General features: G+C 54.3%; 1 protein-coding gene across 1 annotated transcript in view; it reads right to left on the bottom strand.

Annotated features, from left to right (window-relative positions):
- DTNB (dystrobrevin beta) overlaps window positions 1-25,863 on the bottom strand; it is a 174,267-nt gene extending 148,404 nt beyond the window's left edge. Inside the window, exons 1-5 of the mRNA XM_080341105.1 lie at window positions 25,646-25,863; window positions 24,992-25,070; window positions 15,306-15,373; window positions 10,290-10,370; window positions 7,629-7,842 (exon numbers count right to left, since the gene is read on the bottom strand). Of these exons, the coding sequence (XP_080197231.1) occupies window positions 7,629-7,842; window positions 10,290-10,370; window positions 15,306-15,372 (362 nt within the window). The 5' untranslated portion in view covers window position 15,373; window positions 24,992-25,070; window positions 25,646-25,863. The remainder of the gene's footprint in view (window positions 1-7,628; window positions 7,843-10,289; window positions 10,371-15,305; window positions 15,374-24,991; window positions 25,071-25,645) is intronic.
- Window positions 25,864-26,591: the final 728 nt, after the last annotated feature.

Here is a 26,591-nt window from a genome sequence, read left to right as displayed (position 1 = left end):
GTCTTGTGCATCACACAACTGCCCTATAAAAAAGGAACTTGTTAATTTAGTTTTTTACATTAAAATACATTTGTTCACTGTAAAAATCTCATTTTTCCCTCTCCTGCCCTTCGTTAGTTGCTTTAAAGTTTGACCCTTGATTTAAACTCAGAATGAAATCTGTATTTGAACATCAAAGACAGTACAGTGAACAACAGCTAATGGTTGAGTTGTATATCCTGAATATGCCACACAGCAGGAACAACAGGAGTGAAGCTTTGCTCTCATCTCAGTCACTGACGCTGCTGTGCTGTCGAACAGGTGCCACATTTGAGGAATCATTTTCTAGGATCAGCAAGAGAAAACTCTTTTGTCTCTATGGAAAGTACAAAAAAGCCCATTCAGCTTATATAGAAATTGTGTTATCGTTGTAGAAATATGTATTATTCCTGCTACCAGGAAGACAGATAAGGATGAGATGGAGAGGGAACTAAGTCAGCAAAGCACAAAGGTGGCTCACAGGGTTGAACAACCAGGAGCCTCCAGTACAGGCTATTGAGCCAGGCATGGTGTGATGATCTCACTGTAAACCCGCTGTCGCCATGAAGTTGGTTACACGTTGGTTCAGCGGCACACGGGGCAAAGGAAATGCGTGTGAAAGCTGTTGGAATTCTGAGAAACCTACTGGCAAACAGGACCGTACTGAGTCAGCATCCTGATTGCAAACAGGCAGCGGAACGGGCTGAACCACCACCTTCGAGTCACATCGGCCAGGAGAAAAAGGGTTAAGATAACCAACTAAATGTATCGGACAGAGAATTTGTACTATCATGGAAAACACGGTGATGGGGAAAATACATGCTGGGTGTTGGGAGAGGCCTAGAAAACCTCTCAACTATTCATCAGCGGGCAGGAGATGCACACTGACTGTGTGTGCGGACATGGGAACACTCATCGGCGGGCAGGAGATGCACATCCACTGTGTGTGCACACACGGGAACACTCGTCGGCGGGCAGGAGATGCACATCCACTGTGTGTGCACACACGGGAACACTCGTCGGCGGGCAGGAGATGCACATCCACTGTGTGTGCACACACGGGAACACTCGTCGGCGGGCAGGAGATGCACATCCACTGTGTGTGCGGACACGGGAACACTCGTTGGGGGCAGGAGATGCACACCCACTGTGTGTGCGGACACGGGAACACTCGTTGGGGGCAGGAGATGCACACCCACTGTGTGTGCGGACACGGGAACACTCGTTGGGGGCAGGAGATGCACACCCACTGTGTGTGCGGACACGGGAACACTCGTTGGGGGCAGGAGATGCACACTGACTGTGTGTGCGCACACGGGAACACTCGTTGGGGGCAGGAGATGCACACCCACTGTGTGTGCGGACACGGGAACACTCGTCGGCGGGCAGGAGATGCACACCCACTGTGTGTGCGCACACGGGAACACTCGTCGGCGGGCAGGAGATGCACATCCACTGTGTGTGCGCACACGGGAACACTCGTTGGGGGCAGGAGATGCACACCCACTGTGTGTGCGGACACGGGAACACTCGTTGGGGGCAGGAGATGCACACCCACTGTGTGTGCAGACACGGGAACACTCGTCGGGGGCAGGAGATGCACACTGACTGTCTGTGCTGGGACAGCGGGCACCGGGAGTGTCAAGAGCAGAATTACTCCCGGTAAATGCCGGCTCGTGGTACTGGAGCACTGACAAGGTCCAGCGTCAGTGACAGACAAGCAACCAGACGGAGACATCAGGAAGTCACCAAATCACCTCCTTTCCCCTTTCACACTCGCAGTTAATATGAAATATTATCTTCTGGTAGCATTTCAGGCTCCGCGGTGAGCTAAAGGCTCTTGGCCTTTCTCGCGCTGGAAAGCACCCGAAATGTAATTTGGTGTTTCTCCAGCCCAGGCTCAGAGCACTTCAAACACCCCAGCAGGGGCTGCGGGAGCGCAGTGCTGTGCCGGGGAGGGCGATGCAGGGGCCGCGGTACCCAGCTCCCCCAGCCTGCCTGGGGAACCAAGGGACACAGCTCCACACGGCACACAGTTACTTCAAGCTGTATAAAGTCTGTGGAGTTCACAACCAGGTAAAGATCTCAGCTATCCTGCTTGCTTGCTTTGCTCTTAAACAGGAATAAGTTGTGTGTTAAAGACTTGACTGCATCTGGAATCGTCTGTGACAGGTTTGTCCTCCTCAAGCCTGGCCCTCCGCCTTCATCCCAGCAAATCTCACCAGCTGATTCAAACCTCCCGCAGTTCCAGTCTCCACCCACGTCCCCCTTTTCTTTTTAATAAGCATTTCTTCTCTCTCAAAAGAGTTCAGCTTGGAATTAATTGCCAGAACAAACACTAAAGCCATCGATACCTCCTCACAGGACACAAACTCACCCTTGCAAAGGTACCTTATGGTCCCCCCAGCCCCAGGCCTGCTTCTGCTGACATGCTGCCCATCAATCGAGGGGAGAAAAGCAAACCTCCCTGCAAGCAACTTGCCCAAATCGATTTCTGTACCAACGCTTTTCAATCTGAATGCTATTCAACCTGCTGAATCCCATAGCAAAAGGAAAAAGGGCAAAACTGGCAACAGAATCACAGAATTGTTTTGGTTGGAAAAGCCCCTCAAGATCATCAAGTTCAACCGTAACCCACCCCCAGCACTGCCCCATGTCCCTGAGAACCTCATGTCCGTCTGTCCAGCCCTCCAGGGCTGGTGACTCCAGCACTGCCCTGGGCAGCCTGTTCAATGCCCCACAGCCCTTTGGGGCAGAAATTGTTGCCCAGATCCAAGCTGATGCCCCCAGCGCAGACCAGAGCTCCGCGCACCCCAGGGCAGGGGCAGCTCCCCGGCCTGTCCCTCCCGCTGCAGAACCAGCCCCAGCTGCTCCCACTGCTGCCCGCAACCCCACACCAGTGCCCAGCACTGCACGGGCTGCCGGGTCCCCAGACAAGGTGTGAGCGCCTCCTGCATTTCCCTGTGTGTGTGTGTGTTTGTGTGTGTGCCTGAATGGAGCCCCTGGCCCTCGGACAGCGGCTCCTCCTCAGCACACGGCCCACACCTTGCTCACCAGCTCGCTTCCTCACGCGTTTGTTGGTCACCCCCTTACTGCACGCTGCGTGGTGACCAGCACAGCGTGGTTTGATACCTACAGCCTAAAAGGGAAAAAGGAAGTTGAAGCAACTAAACCCACTCTCAAATTAATTGTGATTTCTAGAAACAATGAAATAAAAAATAACTCCAGCTGCTGTGCCACAGGCTGAGGGAAGGAGCCGTGACAGGGTCAGGGACTCGGGAAAGCCCTGCGAGGTTCTTGGGCAAACTAGAGCAGGAATAAAGCGCCAAAGGCCAGGCAGAGCTCTGCGAGGCGGTGGGTACCCAACACAGCTCTGACCCTGCGTTTCCACGGGGAAGCCAAGACTGCAGCTCCTGTACCTGCGTGGTGGAACTGGTGAGGTTACCACCAGCACTGCCTTGGAAGAACCTACTGAATGACGTGCATTCGAGCAGCCACACAGCTACCAGGGATGCAACCCCAGCCCAGATGGATCTTCGTTTCTAAAGAAATGTGTGCCATGCCGCTCAGCTCCTGCAGAGGGAGCCGGAGCCCGACCTGTCCTGTCACTCTGGGCTCTCTCTGCCACTGCAGGGCCCACTGCAGCTCCTGTCCATCCCCTCTCACTGCACGGCTCCCACTGCAGCTCCTCTCCATCCCCTCTCACTGCACGGCTCCCACTGCAGCTCCTCTCCATCCCCTCTCACTGCACGGCTCCCACTGCAGCTCCTCTCCATCCCCTCTCACTGCACGGCTCCCACTGCAGCTCCTGTCCATCTCCTCTCACTGCACGGCTCCCACTGCAGCTCCTGTCCATCCCCTCTCACTGCACGGCTCCCACTGTAGCTCCTCTCCATCCCCTCTCACTGCACGGCTCCCACTGCAGCTCCTGTCCATCCCCTCTCACTGCACGGCTCCCACTGCAGCTCCTCTCCATCCCCTCTCACTGCACGGCTCCCGTTGCAGCTCCTCTCCATCCCCTCTCACTGCACGGCTCCCGTTGCAGCTCCTCTCCATCCCCTCTCACTGCACGGCTCCCACTGCAGCTCCTCTCCATCCCCTCTCACTGCACGGCTCCCACTGCAGCTCCTCTCCATCCCCTCTCACTGCACGGCTCCCACTGCAGCTCCTCTCCATCCCCTCTCACTGCACGGCTCCCACTGCAGCTCCTCTCCATCCCCTCTCACTGCACGGCTCCCACTGCAGCTCCTCTCCATCCCCTCTCACTGCACGGCTCCCGTTGCAGCTCCTCTCCATCCCCTCTCACTGCACGGCTCCCACTGCAGCTCCTCTCCATCCCCTCTCACTGCACGGCTCCCGTTGCAGCTCCTCTCCATCCCCTCTCACTGCACGGCTCCCACTGCAGCTCCTCTCCATCCCCTCTCACTGCACGGCTCCCACTGCAGCTCCTCTCCATCCCCTCTCACTGCACGGCTCCCACTGCAGCTCCTCTCCATCCCCTCTCACTGCACGGCTCCCACTGCAGCTCCTGTCCATCCCCTCTCACTGCACGGCTCCCACTGCAGCTCCTCTCCATCCCCTCTCACTGCACGGCTCCCACTGCAGCTCCTCTCCATCCCCTCTCACTGCACGGCTCCCACTGCAGCTCCTCTCCATCCCCTCTCACTGCACGGCTCCCACTGCAGCTCCTCTCCATCCCCTCTCACTGCACGGCTCCCACTGCAGCTCCTCTCCATCCCCTCTCACTGCACGGCTCCCACTGCAGCTCCTCTCCATCCCCTCTCACTGCACGGCTCCCACTGCAGCTCCTCTCCATTCCCTCTCACTGCACGGCTCCCACTGCAGCTCCTGTCCATCCCCTCTCACTGCACGGCTCCCACTGCAGCTCCTCTCCATCCCCTCTCACTGCACGGCTCCCACTGCAGCTCCTCTCCATCCCCTCTCACTGCACGGCTCCCACTGCAGCTCCTGTCCATCCCCTCTCACTGCACGGCTCCCGTTGCAGCTCCTCTCCATCCCCTCTCACTGCACGGCTCCCACTGCAGCTCCTCTCCATCCCCTCTCACTGCACGGCTCCCACTGCAGCTCCTGTCCATCCCCTCTCACTGCACGGCTCCCACTGCAGCTTCTGTCCATCCCCTCTCACTGCACGGCTCCCACTGCAGCTCCTCTCCATCCCCTCTCACTGCACGGCTCCCGTTGCAGCTCCTGTCCATCCCCTCTCACTGCACGGCTCCCACTGCAGCTCCTCTCCATCCCCTCTCACTGCACGGCTCCCGTTGCAGCTCCTCTCCATCCCCTCTCACTGCACGGCTCCCGTTGCAGCTCCTCTCCATCCCCTCTCACTGCACGGCTCCCACTGCAGCTCCTCTCCATCCCCTCTCACTGCACGGCTCCCACTGCAGCTCCTCTCCATCCCCTCTCACTGCACGGCTCCCACTGCAGCTCCTCTCCATCCCCTCTCACTGCACGGCTCCCACTGCAGCTCCTGTCCATCCCCTCTCACTGCACGGCTCCCACTGCAGCTCCTCTCCATCCCCTCTCACTGCACGGCTCCCGTTGCAGCTCCTCTCCATCCCCTCTCACTGCACGGCTCCCACTGCAGCTCCGCTCCATCCCCTCTCACTGCACGGCTCCCACTGCAGCTCCTCTCCATCCCCTCTCACTGCACGGCTCCCACTGCAGCTCCTCTCCATCCCCTCTCACTGCACGGCTCCCACTGCAGCTCCTGTCCATCCCCTCTCACTGCACGGCTCCCACTGCAGCTCCTCTCCATCCCCTCTCACTGCACGGCTCCCACTGCAGCTCCTCTCCATCCCCTCTCACTGCACGGCTCCCACTGCAGCTCCTCTCCATCCCCTCTCACTGCACGGCTCCCACTGCAGCTCCTCTCCATCCCCTCTCACTGCACGGCTCCCACTGCAGCTCCTCTCCATCCCCTCTCACTGCACGGCTCCCACTGCAGCTCCTCTCCATCCCCTCTCACTGCACGGCTCCCACTGCAGCTCCTCTCCATTCCCTCTCACTGCACGGCTCCCACTGCAGCTCCTGTCCATCCCCTCTCACTGCACGGCTCCCACTGCAGCTCCTCTCCATCCCCTCTCACTGCACGGCTCCCACTGCAGCTCCTCTCCATCCCCTCTCACTGCACGGCTCCCACTGCAGCTCCTGTCCATCCCCTCTCACTGCACGGCTCCCGTTGCAGCTCCTCTCCATCCCCTCTCACTGCACGGCTCCCACTGCAGCTCCTCTCCATCCCCTCTCACTGCACGGCTCCCGTTGCAGCTCCTCTCCATCCCCTCTCACTGCACGGCTCCCGTTGCAGCTCCTCTCCATCCCCTCTCACTGCACGGCTCCCGTTGCAGCTCCTCTCCATCCCCTCTCACTGCACGGCTCCCGTTGCAGCTCCTCTCCATCACTGCACCAGCAGCAGACACCATGAGAAGCTGTTGCACCGTGCTGGGATCCCACGTGCTGCTTGGGTTCCAGAACAGGCAGAACGTGCAGGCTTGGGGGAGAAAACCTCTCTCTAAAGCCTCAGTCTTTGGGGCCAGCTCCCAAACACGACCACTTCTATGTTTAAATTCTGTATTTTTCCAGTATGAACTGTCTCACAATAGCTAAACCCATCAGCTCACCCTCACAACCCAATCTCACAACAAACACCAAACCAGAACTGAACACAAAAACACGTTTGATTCTGTTGTCCTCCTGCTCTGATTTGATCTGTCCTTAGTGAGACGGATTGTTCTGGGGTCTCGGACTCTTTCAGGGAAACGCAGCTTCTGTTTGGTGACGGGAGGAAGTCGCGTCAGGAAAGGATCAAAGTCTGGGCTTTACAAACACAACAACTATTTGGCATATTCAGTGCTGCAGGCTGTCCTGGGCAGAACAGGCAGCTCCTGACTGCTCGGAGAGAGGGCGAAGCAGGAGAAAGGCGAGACCGAAACAACAGTGCACCGGGAAAAGGGGACCACGAAAGGCGAGAAGTGCTTAAGAGAAAGATCTGCAGGTGCCACAGAACCCACACAGACACAGCTACCCGAGAACATTCACAGACCAAGCCCTGAAGAAAGAGGCTGTAAAAGGAACTCAACTGGACACAAGGAAACGCCTCGGCAGCGCTCTGAACGTGAAATCAAGCTTTTCCAGCCACGAAACAAGAACTGACCTTTCTGGGGTCACAGCACGTTAGAACAGGACCCAAGCTGACCGTCAAAACAAGGCAGTGTTAGAAAATGGTGTTGTTGACGAAGATCAGTAACACACTTGCAGGTTTTCAAACAGCGCTACAGCAGCACGAGGTTAACGTGACGCTCTGTCCGCGCCCGCGGAGCTCGGTTCGGTTCCCCGGGCCAGCCCCACGCCCGCAGTCTGCAAGGCCACAGCACAGCCCATCTTTGCCAAGGGAGCCACGGGTCAGACGCAGCCTTGGTGCTGTGCAAAGGACGTCTCCAAGGTGCTCCCAACACAGTAAATACACGTGTGTGTGCAACACCCAATCCCACGAACCTGAGAAGCAGCGTGCGGACAGACTGCCAGAGGCTCGTGCGGCTGCTGGCTGACTAAAACAGACAATTAGTTGAAGAATACAAGCAGGAGTTACTAGCCTGTCGTATGCTGCTACCATGAAGTTGAGGAGGAGGCTGATGGATTGCTCTACACTGATTTGGTGAGTAGAAGGAAGGCGTTTGTTTAGCTGGTAGTAGATGGATGAAATGATTGTTTCTAGTCGAGACACGTTGATCTCTGTGTTATGATCCAAAGTGTTAAGGCCATTATCTCGGAAGGCTTCAATCATATTCCAGATATCAACAAGATGAACTAAAAATAAAGGAAAAATAATTAACTTCTATTCTGTAATGCATGCAAGTTTACTTTCATGGTACAGTTTCCGAATAGTATGTTAGCTTTTAGAGTGGAATGAACAGTTACTTCTTTGTATTCAGGGTGACAGACAGACTCCGCTGCTGCTCAGGGCCCGTGGCAGCGGGCGGCAGCCACAGTGCACAGCCCACGCGCCTCGTGTGCCCGGCCCTGAATTCCACCCCGGCACGGGAAAATCGGCACCACGGAGAAGAGCGATCTCCCGTCCCCGCGCCGGGCACGGCCGCCGTTGGGTGTTCTCACCTGAGAAACACAGCAGGCACAGTCTAAACCCACTGCAAACGGGCTACAGGAATTGGAACATCCTCGCGCTGACCAGCAGCTCAGCACTGAGGGGGAACTTGACCTTCCAGTTCAACTGTGACTGTTCCCAGTTGATCCAGTTGCCAAGCCCAGAGCATAATACTTTCTAAACACGGGTTGAGAACTGCAAAGCAATTCCCCAGCCGTATCTTAGCGCATATCTAAGTAGTGTTAATGATGTAGAAAAAAGACTTCCAAAACCATACCAAGCGATTTGCAGAGCCACATTAAACACTTTTTAAAGCGTTCCAAAGCTGAAAGGCGAGTGTGATAGCGGGAGACGGCATCTAAGGATCAGCCTGAACCCACGGCCCACGCTGAACATGATCCCACAGGTACCCAGGCCAGGCTTATTTGCTAACTCCACAACCTTGTTGTCTTCCTTAACTTACAAAGAATGGGCTCAATTAAGAGTGTGAGCTCTAACATTTCTTACATAAAACTGATCTTGCTATTTCTCAGGCAAAAGCCAGACAACAATAAAAGCCCAGGCGAGCACGTGCACCTGGCCACGGTGTCCAGACCAGGCTCCGAGCGCACAGCCTCCCCTGGACACCCGTGTGCGCTGTGGGCCACCCAAGGCACGTGCCTGGCGTCAGCCGTTCGGCCCAGAGCACGCAATGCGCTACCATCAGCAGCTTTTAATACCTCTCTACTCCTTAAGAGAGACTTTAATTCAGAAGCATGACGGGCAGACGAGAGCGAGCCCTTCTGCACAGGAACGAAGCAGCTCCAAGCCAGCCCCAGCAGCGCTGTGGGACACACAGCCCAGGCCGTGCCGTGGGGACAGGACGCGCAGGGCAGCTCCATGTGTCCCCTGCGCATCCCCGCTCTGCTCTGCCCTTCCAGACACGCTGATCCTGCCCCGCAGCCTGTCCCTGTGCACACTCGCCTGCTCCGCATCCTGCTTGCAGTTTAGCCACCGCAGCAGAGTGCCGGGAGCGTCCCCTCCGGGCCTTGGGCTGAGCGTCGCTGTGCAGCACCAGCCAAGCTCAACGGAGCACGGGAGAGAACAAGAAAACGTACGCTGACTAGTGTGGCACGGATTCACACAATCTGCGGGGTTGGAAGAGACTCTTAAGATCGAGTCCAACCATTCCCCAGCCCTGTCCCTACCCCATGTCCTGAGAACCTCATGTCCGTCTGTCCAGCCCTCCAGGGCTGGTGTCTCCAGCACTGCCCTGGGCAGCCTGTTCCAATGCCCCACAGCCCTTTGGGGAAGAAATTGTTCCCATATCCAACCTCAACCTTCCCTGGGCAACTTGAGGCCGTTTCCTCTGCTCCTGGCGCTTGTTCCTGGGGAGCAGAGCCCGACCCCCCTGGCTCCAAGCTCCTTTCAGGCAGCTCAGAGATCAGAAGGTCTCCCCTCAGCTCCTGTTCTCCAGCTGAACCCCCAGGTCCCTCAGCCGCTCCATCACACTTGTGCTCCAGCCCCTCACCAGCTCCGTTCCCTTCTCTCCACTCGCTCCAGCACCTCAAGGCCTTTCTTGGCTTGAGGGGCCCAGAACTGCCCCAGGGTTGGCGGTTTGGCCTCCCCAGGTCCCAGCACGGGGACGGTCACTGCCCTGGGCCTGCTGGCCACACCAGTGCTGGCACCAGCCAGGGTGCTGTGGCCTCTTGGCCCCTGGGCACACGCTGGCTCATGTTCAGCTGGCTCACACGCACTTACAGAATTCGTTGCGGTTGCCACATTGCACACACAGCGCCACGAGCGGACCCAGACATGGAGGACACGGTGGTCCCCAATGCCTGCTGTGCCGAGCTGCCGGGTGCTCTGTGCCGCACACACGGACCGGCAGCTCCGGCAGCTCCACACGGCGCCAGGAGAACCGACACACGTCCGGCTGGCCCACATACTGAACACCTTAGAAGCATTAAATAATAAACTGGAAGATACTATAGAGTATTGAGCAAAGATCATTGCTTCTTTTTAATTAGATATTTAGTCTCTATTTAAGTAACAACTACCACTATCTGATAAAATATTTGCTTTTTTGCCGTACTTAAAATTCACACGGGTAAAATACTTGAAACAATCATGCGCGAGAAATTTCTGAACATAAAGTGTAATTATAACTTACGGTTACATCTTTTTTGTACAAACCGCAGTTTACAGGCTGTTCGATACGTGGAAAGTCTGATGACATCAAAGTTCTGTGCTCCTGCGAATAAAAAAAAGGTTGTGTGTGTTTTTCTTTCCTCTGTAACATTCAGCTCATCTGACAGTCATTTACAGACTGGCATGAGCATTTCCTCACATACACAGTCTGTCATACAAGGGTGGCAAAGATCATTAGATACCTCATGGGAAGTCATTTTCACCAATGTATTATAAAGTGACCTAAGTTTGAGACTGATATAAGTACCTTAAGAGGAAGCGAGAAGCAAGCGCCGGGCGGCAGGCAGAGGATGGCGCTGACGCTGGACACACACGGGAGGTCAGGGACAAGGAAAGGGCCGCAGCTCCTGCCCGCCCTGCAGCGCGGCCCCGGCATCTCCAAACACAGCCAGGCAGGGCAGAGCCAGGAGCAGCACAGGAGCAGAGGAAGGAAAAGAATCTTCAACACCCTCCCACCTCAAGCTGTGTGTGATGTACCTGCAAACGCCACCGCAAAGGAGCCGAGTGCTGTTATCTGTCACCAGTCTGCACCGCAGCCCCCAGTGCCAGCAACTGCTCCAACCACGGCAAACCGGAGCCGTTCCAGAGCAGTGTGAACCCACTGCCAAACCAGCCTGGGACTCCTACACAGAACCACACAGTCCCAGCCTGGCTGGGCTGGGCTCTCTGCAGATCCCCAGCCCCAGCTGCTCACACGGGGTCACAAAGCAGATCCCGCGGGGTCACCAGAGCAGATCACACAGGTGGGTCCAGTCGGTTTGAATGTCTCAGAGCAGGAGACTCCACACCCGCTCTGGGCAGCCTGGGCCAGGCTCTGGCACCTCCCAGCAAACAAGTTTCTGCTCATGTTCACATGAAGCCTCCTGTGCTTCAGTCTGTGCCCGTTGCCCCTCACCCTGGCGCTGGGCACCACTGAACAGAGTCTGGTCCATCCTCTGACACCCACCCTGAGCTATTGATCCATTGATCACATCCCTCTCAGCTTCTCTTCTCCACTCAGCAGCCCCAGCTCTCTCAGTCTCCTCACACAAAGATGCTCCAGACCCCTCAGCGTCTCCGTGTCCCTCCCTGGACTCTGCAGTGACTCTGGTCCCTGACCCGGGGAGCCCAGCACCGGCCCCGCAGCTCCAGATGTGGCCTCCCCAGGCAGAGCAGAGGGGGAGGATTCACCTCCCCGACCTGCTGCCCACACTCTTCCTCACACACCCCAGGTCCCGTTGGCTCTTGGCCACAGGGCACATTGTTGGCTCGTGGTCACCCTGTTGTCCCCAGAACTGCCAGGTCCCTCTGCAGAGCTGCTTTCAGCAGGTCCCCCAAGCTGTGCTGGTTGGTGGGTTGTTCCTGCCCAGGTGCAGGACCCCACACCTGCCCTTGTTGAATCCATCGGGTTTTGTGTGCCCAGCCCGGCCTGGCCAGGGCTCTGGATGGCAGCGCAGCCTCTGACGATACAATCATAAATGATGTGGGCATGACAAATGATTCTGGTATAAAATCCAGTACTGACCATTTCTAATTTGGAAGCAGCCAACAAGTCTCGAAAAAAACATTAACCATAAAGCAAAATGCCTTTTAAGCAGCGGACCTTTCAGCAGCATTGGCAGCTACGTGCTATGCAGGTGCAGCTGGAAACAACCCCGCCGTGGGGGCCCTGGGGTGGACACACGCGGCCCCTGCGCCCCTGTGCTGTCACGGCAGGGCACAGAGCAGGAGCGGCCGCAGCCCGGCACGCTTCTCTCAAAAGCCAGAGCCTGGATGAGCAGAGAACAGAGAAACGGGGATACCTGGGACTTAGAGAACCCAGACCTCTAACAGATACTTAAAAACAAACCCCCAAAGCCACATCCTCCTGCAGAAGGCACCTGATCATATCTGCAGCTCTCGCTCAAAGGTGAGAAGTTACTTCCTCCTACACGGTGAATTCAGAGCTTGCAGACACCTCATCCGAATCACCTTTGTGTGTGCACCCACCTCAGCTGCAAACTGAAGAACAATTCTTGTCTTTTGGATATTCCATGACAGTTTCACAGATGCAACGTCAAAGCACCTGCACACACGCCAAAGCACCTGCTCACTCTTAGAGACATGTGCACCGTGTCTTGAAAACGATGCACAAGGATCACTTCTCCTGGTGGCTGGGGCAGCACGTGAGGGGCGAAGCTGCTCTAAGCTCAGCAAGGGATTTGCTAAGCCAGGGCTGCCCCTCTAAGCTCAGCGAGGGATTTGCTAAGCCAGGGCTGCCCCTCTAAGCTCAGTGAGGGATTTGCTAAGCCAGGGCTGCCCCTCTAAGCTCAGCGAGGGATTTGCTAAGCCAGGGCTGCCCAGGCCAGCTCAGCCGGGGGGCACCGTTCTGCTGGGGCTGCGGTGCTACCAGCTCCACGGATTATTTTAGTGGCTCAGCTGCAGAAAAAACACTCTTTGGTATATTACAGGGAAGTACTTGGCCAGTTGATGTGAGCTGGAGCATTCAGATCCGAGACTCCAATAAAACAGCTCATTTGGTATTTTCCATGCAATATTCTTTCAAAACTCTCAGGGTGCATACTTCTGTCTTTCAAACAACAGAAAGCACTCCCATAGACCATGAGTCTTCACAAAATGCTTTGTCTATATAAAATACACATAAATAAATGTATAGAAAATACAGGTGTGTGTATACATAGACACACATCCACACAAACTGTTATTTAACAGCTACAGGCAAACCCAAAGTCATCCATTTTCTGTTCTGATCTTCCTGTGCCGCGTCACCACGAGAGCTCCAGCGGGTCACTCCCCAGCTCTCTGCAGCCCCGGGACATGTCCTCTGCAGCTCCAGCGCGGCCGGCTGCGGTACGTGTGAGGAGGGACACTGCACAGCTCCACTCAGACACCTCTCCAGGGCCCAGCCGCCGCACAGCAGGGTGTGAGCACAGCACACAACCGGCTGTTTCGGACTGCAGAGTCTTGTATCCGGACAGGAACAACCCCAGGTCCCAGTATAAATTGGGGAATGACCTATTAGAGAGCAGTGTAGGGGAAAGGGAGCTGGGGGTGCTGGGGACAGCAGGGTGACCATGAGCCAGCACTGGGCCCTTGTGGCCAGGAAGCCAATGGGACCTGGGGTGGGTTAGAAGGGGGTGGTCAGTAGGTCAGAGAGGTTCTCCTGCCCCTCTGCTCTGCCCTGGGGAGACCACACCTGGAATCTTGTGTCCAGTTGTGGCCCCTCAGTTCCAGCAGGACAGGGAACTGCTGCAGAGAGTCCAGCGCAGCCACCAAGATGCTGCAGGGAGTGGAGCATCTCCCGTGTGAGGAAAGGCTGAGGGAGCTGGGGCTCTGGAGCTGGACAAGAGGACACTGAGGGGGGACTCATTCCTGGGGATCAAGATGGAAAGGGGCAGTGTCAGGAGGATGGAGCCAGGCTCTGCTGGTGACAACCAGGGACAGGACAAGGGGCAATGGGTGCAAACTGGAACACAGGAGGTTCCAGTGAAAGAGGAGAAGCAACTTGTTGGGGTGAGGGTGTCAGAGCCTGGCCCAGGCTGCCCAGGGGGTTGTGGAGTCTCCTTCTGTGCAGACATTCCAACCCGCCTGGACACCTTCCTGTGTAACCTCATCTGGGTGTTCCTGCTCCATGGGGGGATTGCACTGGATCATCTTCTGAGGTCCCTTCCAATCCCAAACATACTGTGATCCTGGGCAGCACATCCCAGGGATGGGTGCCGATGCCTGCGCTTGTCTCACAGGACCAATTATCCAAATACATTGGCAAATTTGTGTGTTGACCACAACAAGCGGTCACTGAAAGCATCAGTTTTCCCCCCACACATCTATTCTGTGCATGAAGCTCACCTAGAAAGGCAAACGTGTGCAGCCCTGAGTGAAATATTCCAGCACAGGGCAGGGGAAGCCTGAAGCCCTCAGGTTTCTCACAGTGCTGTGCCAAAGAGCCCCCGGAGAAAAGCAGTTTGGAATTGTGAACACCAGCACTACCACGGTAATGAACAGCAAGAAGCACAGCTGCACAGAGACACCCTGCACAATCCGAATTCTGAGCATTTTTAACAATTTAGCCAAAGCTAACAACTAGCAGGCTCATTTCTGTACTGAAGGATCACAAAGCCAAAGCGCGTTTAGAGAAGAAGTGCTGCTGGCATTAGACCCGGTTCTAACGTGACCGCATCCAGGGTGTGACACACCGCTCTGTCACCTTCGCTCAGCAAACCCCAGCACAGAAGCACAGGAGCCCGGGCCGCGGGAGCCGGGGGCACCAACAGCCAAACAGGGACAGGACCGGCCACGCCAGCGCCGGGCAAGGTGGTGGCAAGCGGGGCAGGAACGCTGTGCCAGAGCGGGATGAAGCTGATGTCAGTTAGCCAGGAGTTACACTGTCCCTGAAGCTACCAGGTGCTTACAGCCACAGCAAGAACGTTACTCCAGAATTCCTTCAGCAAAACAGCAGGAATATACTATTGGTTTAACAGACCTCCTGTAATCGGAATCATAGGACATGCTTGCCTACGGTTTTGTGTTCCCAGAGGAAAGTAAAATGACATGATGCCATGCAAACACACAACAACTGCACCTAACTCTTTTAAAGGCTGTTACGCCTCATTCCCTTAAATTATGTTCTCTGAGTAGGCATTTGATTTCTAATAACAATTACAGCCTCTCTTTCAGACAATGGGCCTGTACAAACAACCCCAAACCATTTCTCTCCCGAGTCACACTCGTATTGTCGTGCATTGGCTTTTTTTAAGGTAAAAGGTGATGTGTTTGCTGTCATCATTAACAGCTGTCCACACACTTTAGATATCGCCGTATACAAGAAACGTGGATGTTCCTTCACAAAGCAGAAACGAGTGACTTTGGGGCAGCTGAGCACCCGGGCGCTGCCACCACGGCAGGCCTGTGGAACCGAGAGCCAAGTGACCCCCTGGAACCAGCAAAGCGAAGCTCAGTAAAGAATAAACGACGTTATGTCTTCAAATTTCTTACTTACTCATTTCCATGAACAGCTGCCTCTTCTCTGCCATCGTCCTCCTCCTCTTCCCACTCTCCTCAATCATTCTGAAGACAAAAACGGCAAACACTGTTGGTGCTGGAATTTCTGTTACACGAGCAACTTACTGTGAACAACATTGTTTTCCCCCTCAGCTGAAACAGTTTGATTTGAGTTGGTAAATGAAAAGACCAGCAGACAGACAGACATCTCTTGATAACGATCACATTCCGTAACGCAGATAGGTCTCACATTTGTTCAGTGCCTTTTAAAGCGGCGTGCGGTACAGGAAACACTCATTCTAAACATTTTCATTGCTAATCTTCAATTTGCAAAGCTCAGAGATGCTACATACATATAAGGATATCATGTAAAAACTCCGTTCTGTTCAAAGAGGCTGTTGCAAGCAGAAAGCAAGAGCAGCCAAGGTGGCCGGGGCCCTGCAGGTGTGCGCCCGAGGCTTCGCAGTTCAAATGGGGAAAAGACGCCGAACACCGTCCCTTTGCGTGGTGCCTGAGGCTCCGGCGCGGCTCTGCCTGCCGGCTGGCGCTGCGTGCCCTGCCCTCTTTCAACAACACGTGTGAGGATCCACTTCACGTTGAAACCTGATGCCTGAGCTCAAATCATCTTTGTCAGGGAAGAAAAGATCTTAAATGCAATTAAAGTGGAAAGAAAGAAAAAAAAAGCCTAGTTTGGTCAGGCAGCCCTCCTTCTTGGGAAAACAGAGCAAAGAGCTGACAGCGGCACAGCGGAACTCATACCCAAGGCAGGGAGGCGCAGGGACCATTCCGCAGCCCCTACACTCACTGCACTGTGGACTCCCAAGAGACAGACGCCAAACCTCAGCCAGTGCCAAAAAAAGGGCAAAAATTCAGAATCAGTGTAAAATTTCACTTGAAATTATGATGATTCACCAACTCATTCAATATGGTTTTTAAATGCCTAAAAAGAAGAAGAAAAGAAAGGAGGGGAAGAGGGCGGGCAACAGACCCAGCGCTGCCCCTGCGAGGGCGCAGGCTCCGGGGAGCCCTGCTCAGCCCGCCGGGCAGCACAGGTGTCCCGGGCTGAAACGCCACGGGAGGAAGAGCGAGCGGAGTCGCGGCACCGCACAGAGCGATCCCAGCTCCGCCGCGGCAGTGCCTGCTGGTCACTCGCTGCTCAACAGCGCACACCATGCGTCCAGCCTGACGCCACCAAATCCCTTTGCATCGGCTGTTCAGAGCAGGAAAACAAGCGCACGGTGGTATATAGCACTTTGCAAATATACTTTATTTCCTAACATTTTTCCTGCTTTAGGAAATCTCAGACTCAGAAGCAATGTGTTCCTGGGTTGTGGTGTTTTGGTTTGTTTATAAGGAAAAACCTCAGGGGTATTTCTGCAGATATGCAAAAGTTACCTTTTTTTCCCACTTCCTAAAATACATCCATGTTATGAAGTTAACATCCATAAGCAAAAGGAGCGTCCTATCCAGCCAGCCACGGCTCTGCAGGACGCGGCAGCTGGAGCTGGGCGGCCCTGCAGAGCACAGCGGCCGTTTGCACCTCGGGCCCTGGGAACCTCCGCTCACCCCCAGCCCCGTCACCCTCCCAGCAGCCCAGCCTGCCGAGCTCCTGCAAACAACTCTTCATTTCCACAAGAGACACACATGTCACCTCAAAGAACGCCAGTTACTGTTCCAGTAATTAGCTTTATTTGCAGTGCTAGTCCCTCTCTAAATTCCACAACAGATGGACTCCAAGGGGTAGATAGAACCACAGAATCATTTTGGTTGGAAAAGCCCCTCAAGATCATGGAGTCCAACCATAATGCACCCTGTCCCTGCCCATGTCCTGAGAACCTCCTGTCCGTCTGTCCAGCCCTCCAGGGCTGGTGACTCCAGCACTGCCCTGGGCACCCTGTTCCAATGCCCCACAGCCCTTTGGGGAAGAAATTGTTCCCACATCCAACCTCAACCTCCCCTGGGCAACTTGAGGCCGTTTCCTCTGCTCCTGGCGCTTGTTCCTGGGGAGCAGAGCCTGATCCCCCCTCACTAGAGTTATTTGATCTTTTAAATTGCTTTTAGTAGAGACTATTTTGACAAGACATATGGGACAACACCACCTGAATCTTCTGCAACACCAGAAAAACCCAATCCTGACAATATTAGATCTCCCAGTCCTCAGGCTCCGGGTGCACATGTCCCTCACTCCACCTTCCCAACCCCCATTTCTAGGACAACTCCATTTTTTGCAGTGCTAGAACCAGCTGTATATTACGGGCTGCAATTCATTTTGCTGCTGCCTGCTAAGGTGCACATTTAAATCCCGATATTACCAGGGCACGGATCCCTTTCCCTACAGACACTCCTGCCCTTGCGGTGTCAGGGCCTGCGGTTATTGGGAGGTCCCAGCCCACACCACAGAACACCATTGTACGCAGGTCCCAGCTGCCGCTCGCACGCCCCCACACGCAGCGCTGTGGTGGTGAAGGAGCAGCACTGCCCCTCACCGCGAGGCAATGGTGAGTTATCCGCTCAGCAACGGCCCTGAGGTGAGATCAGAACCAGCGACCTGCTCTGCTGGTGTGAAGAGCCGCAGGGACACAGCAGCCAGGGCTGACTAACCCACAGCTCAGCAATCCCCTCGCACGGATTCTTCGGGTACGGCCACGGGAAAGCCCTGTCCTAAGGAATGTTCTCTTAGGTCCTCCGCCAAGCGTCTGGTCTTGAAGGAAGCAAAAGATTTTAAATTGTCATTAGATGAACAGCTCAGCAATCCCGTACAGGCTCACCAAACCACAATAAATGCCGTGTTCTGTTGAGATGCACAAGCTCTCCTTGCTGACTCTCCTGCGGTTACCTGTGACGGGGCAAACGTCCTTCCTGGGCCAGAGGTACACGTGCGACAGACAAGGGCAGCGGAGAGACAAGAGAAACCGGCAAATCCGTGGAGAAGTTGTGGAAATGGCGTTAGTCACGTGAGGTCTATTAGAGTCACTGACACCCCGTTTCTAAAGGCTGGGTGATGTGCTGCAGAAGGATCCCTGCCGGACAGAGCTGGGAGGGAGACACAGAGCCCCCACTCTCCCTGCCCTCCCCACGCTCCCCCCGCACCCACGCGTCACCCGGCTGCATAAACCCCTGAGGCACAAACACAGCAGCCTAACGCCCGCTTGCCCAGCACCACAGCCCTGCGTCCAGGCCAATACTACAGGACCTGTCTTAAAAGGTTTCGCTCTTCTTGGAGCTCATCAGCTGTAGGTAACGGCCTAAAGCAGCAGCTTTTCCTCCCCGGCCAGGACGTGGGACACAGAGCGATATTAACTGGGCTACAGCAGCTGCCTCCCCGTGCCCGGACGGACTCGAGCCGCCCCCCCCGCGCCCACTGCTGCTCGTCCCCACCTGCCGTTATAGTGCCTTCCTACTACAGACACTCGAAACTTTACATTTTGTCATGCAGGTTCCATATCTGCAATTTCAGGTGCTCCCTTGCTGCTTTTTTAATTAATTTAGTCACTAAATCCGTTAATTAGCCAGAAAGTCAGTGGGGTTTTTTCCTTTAAATAGTCAATTCTGTTTTCTTTTGTGTTTCCATGGGAAATCCTGATCTTTATGATTTGAGTGGTTTGCACTGAAACGCAGCCGCCAAGCAGAAGAACACAGAAATACAAGTTAATGTCTGAATTCTTCAACTGGAGCTTGTTCAGATTCTTGGTGTCACGTTTTACCAGCAAAAATCATACTTGATATCACCAGCGAGATGACTGCAGCTGCTGCGTGAGCGTAAAATCGCGTTTATACCCAGTTATCTTCACAAATAACTTGTAATGAGAACAACCTCAGGAGACCAGTTTGGGGCACACGTTGCTCTTCCACGTACTCGATCCACAGCGGAGGAAGTTCAGTAACTTTCTGCCAGTTCTCTAATTAGAAGGAAAGCACCTTCGTGGGTGGTTTAAAGAAAAGCTTTCATCCCTCCTCAGTTCATTCACTTGTAAGAATTTGAATGAAACTGTCGTTGAGATTAAGATAGTGAACAAAAATCCGGGGCATATCTGTACTTGCAGAAAAAGTGTTGATGTCGCCTCTGGTTTAGCACTTGAAGCATTTGGTTTGGATTTCCATATGGCTTCAGCTGCCACTGGACTGCAATAGCTTTAAATCACTTCTGAATCATCATAAATGCTTTGTTAATTTTAAAGTATATAAATTTATTCGTGATATAAAGGTGCTCACATTTATTCAGCTTAGACAGGTTTCAGTTAAAAGATGCTGAAGTATTTTTACTTTTTCTTTCCTAAGAATTAGAACCAAAAAATCCCCAAAGATCAATTTCATTCCCTCATCTCCCTCCCCATCAAACACTCTATGTCATCAACGCAAAGTGTTCCTGCCCGTCCCCTCTGCCTCTCCCCAGGGAAAGGAAAGAGACCCACACGTTATGTTGGGGCACACATCTAACACACTCACACCAAAACCCAGGAAGACAGAAGAAAAGCCTCTTCAGACTGGCTACATCTTCCTTTAAAAGTCTCTCTTAATGATTTCTGATCATTCTCCTAGTTAAACTTACACACTCTGTTCCCATTGCTGTATGGGAAAAGTAACTGAAGCGTAAGTGTGCACAAACGTATTAAAAACACTTTAAATGTTACTTCTGTACATACAGCAACAAGAACAACAGAGCACCTTTGAGAACTAATGTGCACCTTCTAGGAGCACCGCTTCCCAAAATCTCCACCGTCTGCATCTCCCGGGTTTTTAGGATTGAGTTTCCTGGCAGGTCTGGTGCTCAGAGGCTCTTCACAAGTCAAAACTAACTTGAGTCTAGACTAAGGGCACAAGTGAAAAAACACCGGACTAAGACCAAGAGAAGGGATCGTAACTTTGCAGTCAAATTCTATACAAGTCAACAGTTCCTTCTTTTCTTTTTTTAGCAAATCCATTGGATCAAAACCTACTCTTAGAGAAGATTCTGCAAAAACATGCAGGTATTGTCCGCTAAACTTGCTTGAAGACGACTGGGCAATCAAGCAGATTAGGAAAAAACAATAGCACTAAGAAGAAAAGCTTGCCCTGCTCCTTGGCCTGCCGCGTCTGTTCAACCCGGAGCTGTTGTCAAGCACCAAAGGGCCCATGCTGGGTTTTAGCGGCCACGGAGCAGCAGCAGAGCCGCCGGGCCGGCGCCCTCACTCACCGGTGGCAAAGCAGAGCACCAGCTGAGCCCGCACCGCGCTGCCCGCCCGCGCCGCGCTGCCCGCCCGCGCCGCGCTGCTGAGGCCCTGCCAGGTACCAGCCAACGAACACGGAACGAGGAACACTACTTAATCACAGGTTTCTTTCAAAACCTTCCAAAGCTTTTAATGCTAATTTTAAGAAGCAGCTCCAGATTAACTCAAGGCAAAATAGCAAAAAAATGCAGCTGCAGGTAGAGTTCCAAAGCAGCCGAGTGACTGCGACACAACGAGGCTTCAGTCCATGCAGGAGCTACTTGTTCAATGCCCAGAACAGAAAGAAATCCCTGCCCTGAAGAACTTCCAGGCGAGGCTGGAGCCGGGGTGATGAGGCTGAGCACAGGGACGCTGTGTTTGGAGCCTTGGGAAATTGAAGCCACAAAACCAAGCAAGCTTTAAAAGAATACTACAAGGTATTATTTTAGGTACATAGCCATCTCTATTCACTTATAGTAAGAAGGAATCGTTAAGCATGGGGAACAGGAAGACTACTAGGGCCAGCAAAGGGTATTTATGCACGCACTGCACTGAGAACTCAGGACACACAGTGCCCAGGACAGAAAAATGCTGTTCTTCAGTAGCCGGAGTCACCACAAACTCTTCCGTTTCTTTATTGCCCAAAGGCCTGGGGAACAGCAACAGCTTTTTGCAGCCTGCCCTGGTCATGTGGATGCTGGAGTTAAAAGTAACATCCCTACACAAGATTTAGCATGAGCCTGCAATCAAGAGCAAATACAGCAGTTCAAATTGTTTCCTTAAAATAAAGCAGCGCTAATGTTAGCTAAATGAACTATTACACCATGATTTTCAAGCAGTAAGAAGCTGGAAGTGTCCCAACTACCACTGTCCCTCTCCTCATCAGCTCTGGAGGGGACTTCCACAGTGCCCGGCTCCCAGTCAGCCTCGCAGCCCCTCCTGCTCCCTTCAGTCCGCAGCGACCCACAGTGACCCACAGTGACCCACAGCTGCGACCAGAGCCCAGACAACTCTACCGCTGCCCTTTCACCAAAGGAAATATTGATTAGGAAATGCTTTGAGTTCCATTCTTGCCCTTTCTCTGTTAACCCGGACAAACAGATGGACGGGAGCAGAGCCAGGAACACAGCACCACGGGGTAACATCCATCCGTGGGCAGACAGAACAAAGCCTCAGCTGGGCCGGCAGGCTGGAGCGCCAGCACTTCTCTGACCCCGTCCGGCCACAGCAGCAGAGGATCAGACCATCTCCAGCACTCCTCATCAGCTCCAGATCTCCTTCACTTGCCACCATCTTCACCAGCCAAGCCAGCCCTGCCACCCCTGCCCTTCCACCTCACACAGGTGTCACCACCATGCACTGAGTGTCAGCCCAGCAAGCAGCAGGGTGTAAGAGTATAGAATAAGGAATTTACATTAACCTAAACTTTAAGAGTGTATCTGCCATTTGCACAGGCAATGGGAAAGTGAATGTATATACAGTCGCAGGTACGAGAAGCCAACATCAGCAGTGCCTCCCTGCTGCCTCGGGACTTCCTTTGATGTGATCATTCTATTCAAATAGAAACAAATAAAAGACTAGCACACAATAATTAAAATATAAGATTCCATAAGCACTGCAAAAATAAAAAGAACGTAGAGAAAGCAGCTCCCGTGCTAGCGCTGTGCTCCCCCTGCCCGGCCGCGACGCCCACACAGCCAGCTCTGCAGCTCTGCTCACCTTGCGCCATACTGACAACCCCAACCCAGACTCTGGTTGCATCCACTAGGCAACCAGGGCAAGAAACACTTTAATGTGCGTATTTCACAGCACACCTCCAAATAATTTGCTGTCTGCTCTGCCCTATCTGTACGTACATCTGCAGCCCACAATCACAGAGCACGTTAACCGATACTGCTAGCCAGGCAAGTTTCCTTACTGTTTGCTGCTGCCACAAGTCTCTTCTCATGAGCTATTCAGCTGTTACAAGAACCTGCCCCAGCAGCATTACCACAGAATAATCCCAGGGCAGCAGGACGCTTCACCCCTGCCCTGCCTGCCACCGCCCTGCTCTTTGCAGGCTATGTTGAAAACCTCCCTTTAGGATACTCAGCCCCACGTGCTCCGTCCCGCTGCTCCCACCCAACGCATCCACAAGTGTCACCCTGTGGAACCAGCCACTGCTCCACAATACGCCGAACATCCGACCAACTGTGGACAACCATGGAGATTTTTCTCTCCTTGAGGAAGGAAAAACAAAATAAGCCAATTGTAAAATTGTAATAGCTCATGCTTGCCACCAGCTTCTGTAAAACAAAGAGCTTTGATCCTTCAGCTTTATCACTTTGCCTGTTTCTACTGAAATTTAAATGAGAGACTTGGCTCCTCACTATTTCCTTCATGGCAAAACACCCTCCTTGTTCTCCCAGCTCTGAGATGAAGTAAAAGCTGCACCTGAAAGCAGCAGGACTGACAAAGACTACACAATACCTCACACTTGCGGGCAGGAACTACTTGCAGCACAGTTATTACCATTTTAAGTGTTTGGTAACTACAGTACACACTTTATACATTCCATCTTTTTAAAATTCAGGTACGAACTGGGACCTGCTGTCATAATTCCATTTATTTGCAAAGAGACACAACTGGCCAAATCAAATTCCACAACAGTTATCACATTATAAGGGTCTCCTGCCATTTCTTCCAGATTTAGGTTGCCTGAAAACCTTCATTGGCACAAGTCTTTTTATAAATCTGTATCACTTACACACAGGCGATGTTTCCAGGAACTACAGCGGTAGTGCCAATGCTACAGACTGAGAAAGTTGTTTAACTTCCCTCTTAAAAGAAGTTGTAGGAAGTGCCACATTTGAACACATCATTTGGGTTCTACAACAGCCTGTACAGGAGCAGCACCCGAACCCAGCTCCAAAACATGCAGACACTGTGCTGTGCGCTCTGGTTAATGCGCCAACTAATCCCCAAGGCGTTGGTTTCAGCTGCAAGACTTGATTTTCTCCCTCTTCCAAACTGTCAGCTTGCACAGCACATGACCACAGATAACACACGACCACAGCTACAAGAATCCGGAGTTGTCCCTCCTAATGGCACCTGTGGTACTGAGTGTGTGAGGTAACCGAAGTGATGGGAAAATTCTGGCTTTATGATCCTGCCAAAGGCCTTGTTCTTCCACTACGGCTTCTTCCTGAGTTTTGTATACCATCCGTGACTGTTTTAATTCGTGAGCTCGTGCCACGAGCAGGCAATGAACCCTGGCACCCCAACAGCAGAGCGGGAGCTGCCCGCTGGGCACCAGGCAGAACCTCAGGGGCACACTGTGCATAAAACACCAAACAGCTACCAAATGAAGCCAAGAATCCTACATATGGCCACGATAAGAAGCAGAAACGCAAACAGGATTGAAAAGGGGTGAAGGCGATGAGCTAAGCCAGCTGCCTCTGGAGCAGCGCCCTGGGCAAACGAAAGCACAGCAAGAACGCAAGGGTCCAGGGAACGATGGTGCTGGTAACACATGAATTGACTGGGCTGGAAAAGAAGGTCAGAAAACACTGCAGCACAGGCCAGGGCCAACCTCCGCAAAACGGCCGTGCTCTGGGGAGAGAAATCTCTGCTCACCCTGCCCCACACAGGATTAATCCTCTTCTTTCCAGCTTCCCTAAAAAGAAGTCTTCAGGTCAACAGCATGTTTGCCCTTTTATCTAAATTCCCCACTAATTCAAAATATCCTTTGGAGAAAAAGAAACACAAAAGGCAAGAGTTTTAATGCAATGCTTTTGGGGTCCCTCCTCTCCTTCGGGTGTACTTTACGATACCATCTAGCAGTATAGGATCACATACACCTACCAGGGGGAAAAACACAACAACTCTTCAGTCCAGCATTTCCCAACATTTAAACCTGGAGCTGAGACTTCTGACTTTTTCAACCACTGGTTCTGGCACATGGAATATTTGCCACTGGGCAGCTGCACCAGATAGAACATCAGACTTTATAGTCAGGTTTAGGAATCAGAGTAAGAAAAGAAAACTGAAAGTACAAAGCATTTTTAGAGGGCAGTCACACACAACTATTGACCAAATTGTAACAAGTCAGATTCTATTCGACCTGGAATTTCAAGCAACACAGAATCAATTTTCAAAGTATCTTTGTGCTGTCCAGCCCATTCTCAGGAGATCAACAATCCCCCCGAAAAGGAAAATTCCAACACGGTGCCCTGCGGAGCAGTGAAGGTCTCCAGGAGAATATCCATCGTGTCACCTTCCCCAGCTCAGGGATCTGTTGCACAAGAACGTAACCATGTGGGGTTTTTAAATACATGATTGTGTCTCACACGGGAATATTTTACATGTCCAATACTTCACATAAAATGCAGAATTCACTACCTCATACTGGAAGTTTGTCACAAATGAAAGATTTTGATCTCAGTAACGTGAGTGGGGCACACAGGTGACCGAAATCAGTTACACGATACAACTCAATAGTCACAACAGACCACGTTACCTGAATTACACTGAGAGGTCTCTCAGGGCAACTTCCACTTTCCTGGACTCAGTTCCTTCTTCAAACATTTAAAGACAATCTAAAAAGATGGAGAGAAAACAAATAAAAATTTTAAAAAAACAAAACAAAACATTGTTTTCCAAGAAAGACACGGTTTTCTACAGGAAAATAACAACTCCCCCCACCGTGCGGTTACGACTATGATGATGCTGCTTCTGCCCTGACTGCGGCTCCCGTTAGTCCCACGGAAGCGCGGCTGCAGACGCCGCGTCCCTGCGAGCACGTTCGGCCGCCGGAGGAAAGCCCGCGGCACGGCCACAGGCTCCGGGGCCGTTCTAGCGAGCGGCTCCACAGAGCAGCAGGGGCCGGGAGACCCGCCGGGCTCTGCCCAGGGTACGGGGGCCCGCTCGGAGCACCGGCCGCTCCCCCCGCGCCAGGCCCGGTGACCCGCCAAAGCCGCCGCCGCGGCGGGCTGAGGCGCGGGCTCCGGCCGGCGCTGCCGCCAACACCCGCGGGCGGGAGGCGCGGAACGCGGGCCCGCTGCTGCCGGCCCCCGCGCCGGCCCGGGCAGCCCCCCATCCGCGGGCGGTAGCGGAGCCCGCAGCGGGCCCGCCTCAGCCCCGCGGGCGCTGCCGCGTCCCGCCGAGCACGCACCTCTGTGTCCCGCCGAGCACGCACCTCTGTGTCCCGCGGGCAGGGCCCCGGGCCGCCCGGCGCGGAGCGCGGGCTCCGGGCGCCGCTCGCTCCGGCCCCACGGGCACGGGCGGCCGAGCGCCTCAGCTGCCCCGCTCCAACGGTCCCCGGCCGCCTCGCGGCGCCCAGCCAATCCGAGCACGCCTCCGCAGGCACGCGCGCACTCTCGCCAATCTGAGCCCGCGCCCGCCTCACCCCCTACGCCGCCGCCAGCCAATCGGCGGCCGAAACGGTTAGCCCCGCCCCGTGCGACGCCTCTTGGCCGCCAATCACGAGGCGGACGCTGCTCCGGCGGCGGACGTGCGTGAGCGCACCTCGCGCGCTCCCCGCTCCCCTCAAGCCAATCGGCGGCCGAGGCCAGCGGGCCCCGGGCGCGCTCGCGCTCTCCAGCCAATCCGCGGCCGCCGCCCCGCCGCCTCGCGCGCTCCCGCCGCTGCCCCAGCGCGCGGCGCCGGCGGCTCGCAGCGCCCCCACGTGGGGCCGAGGGGGCGGCCCCGCCCGGAGCGGCGACACCGCGGCCCGGGGGGGGCGGCGGCAGCCGGGAACGGCCACGGCTGGGAGACCTGCCCGGGGGGGCGGCTGCATCCGGGAACGGCCACGGTTGGGAGACCTGCCCGGGGGGGCGGCTCGGGCGGAGCGCTCCGCGGTGCTGCTGCAGCGCCTCGGCCGGGTCAGCGCTGCGGTGGGAGCGGAGCGGAGCGGAGCATCTCCCGTGTGAGGAAAGGCTGAGGGAGCTGGGGCTCTGGAGCTGGACAAGAGGACACTGAGGGGGGACTCATTCCTGGGGATCAAGATGGAAAGGGGCAGTGTCAGGAGGATGGAGCCAGGCTCTGCTGGTGACAACCAGGGACAGGACATGGGGCAATGGGTGCAAACTGGAACACAGGAGGTTCCACTGGAAGAGGAG

This window comes from Nesoenas mayeri (genome assembly GCF_963082525.1).
Source record: "Nesoenas mayeri genome assembly, chromosome: 3".
NCBI classification, from domain to species: Eukaryota; Metazoa; Chordata; class Aves; order Columbiformes; family Columbidae; genus Nesoenas; species Nesoenas mayeri.
This window is presented reverse-complemented; position numbering and strand designations above follow the sequence as displayed.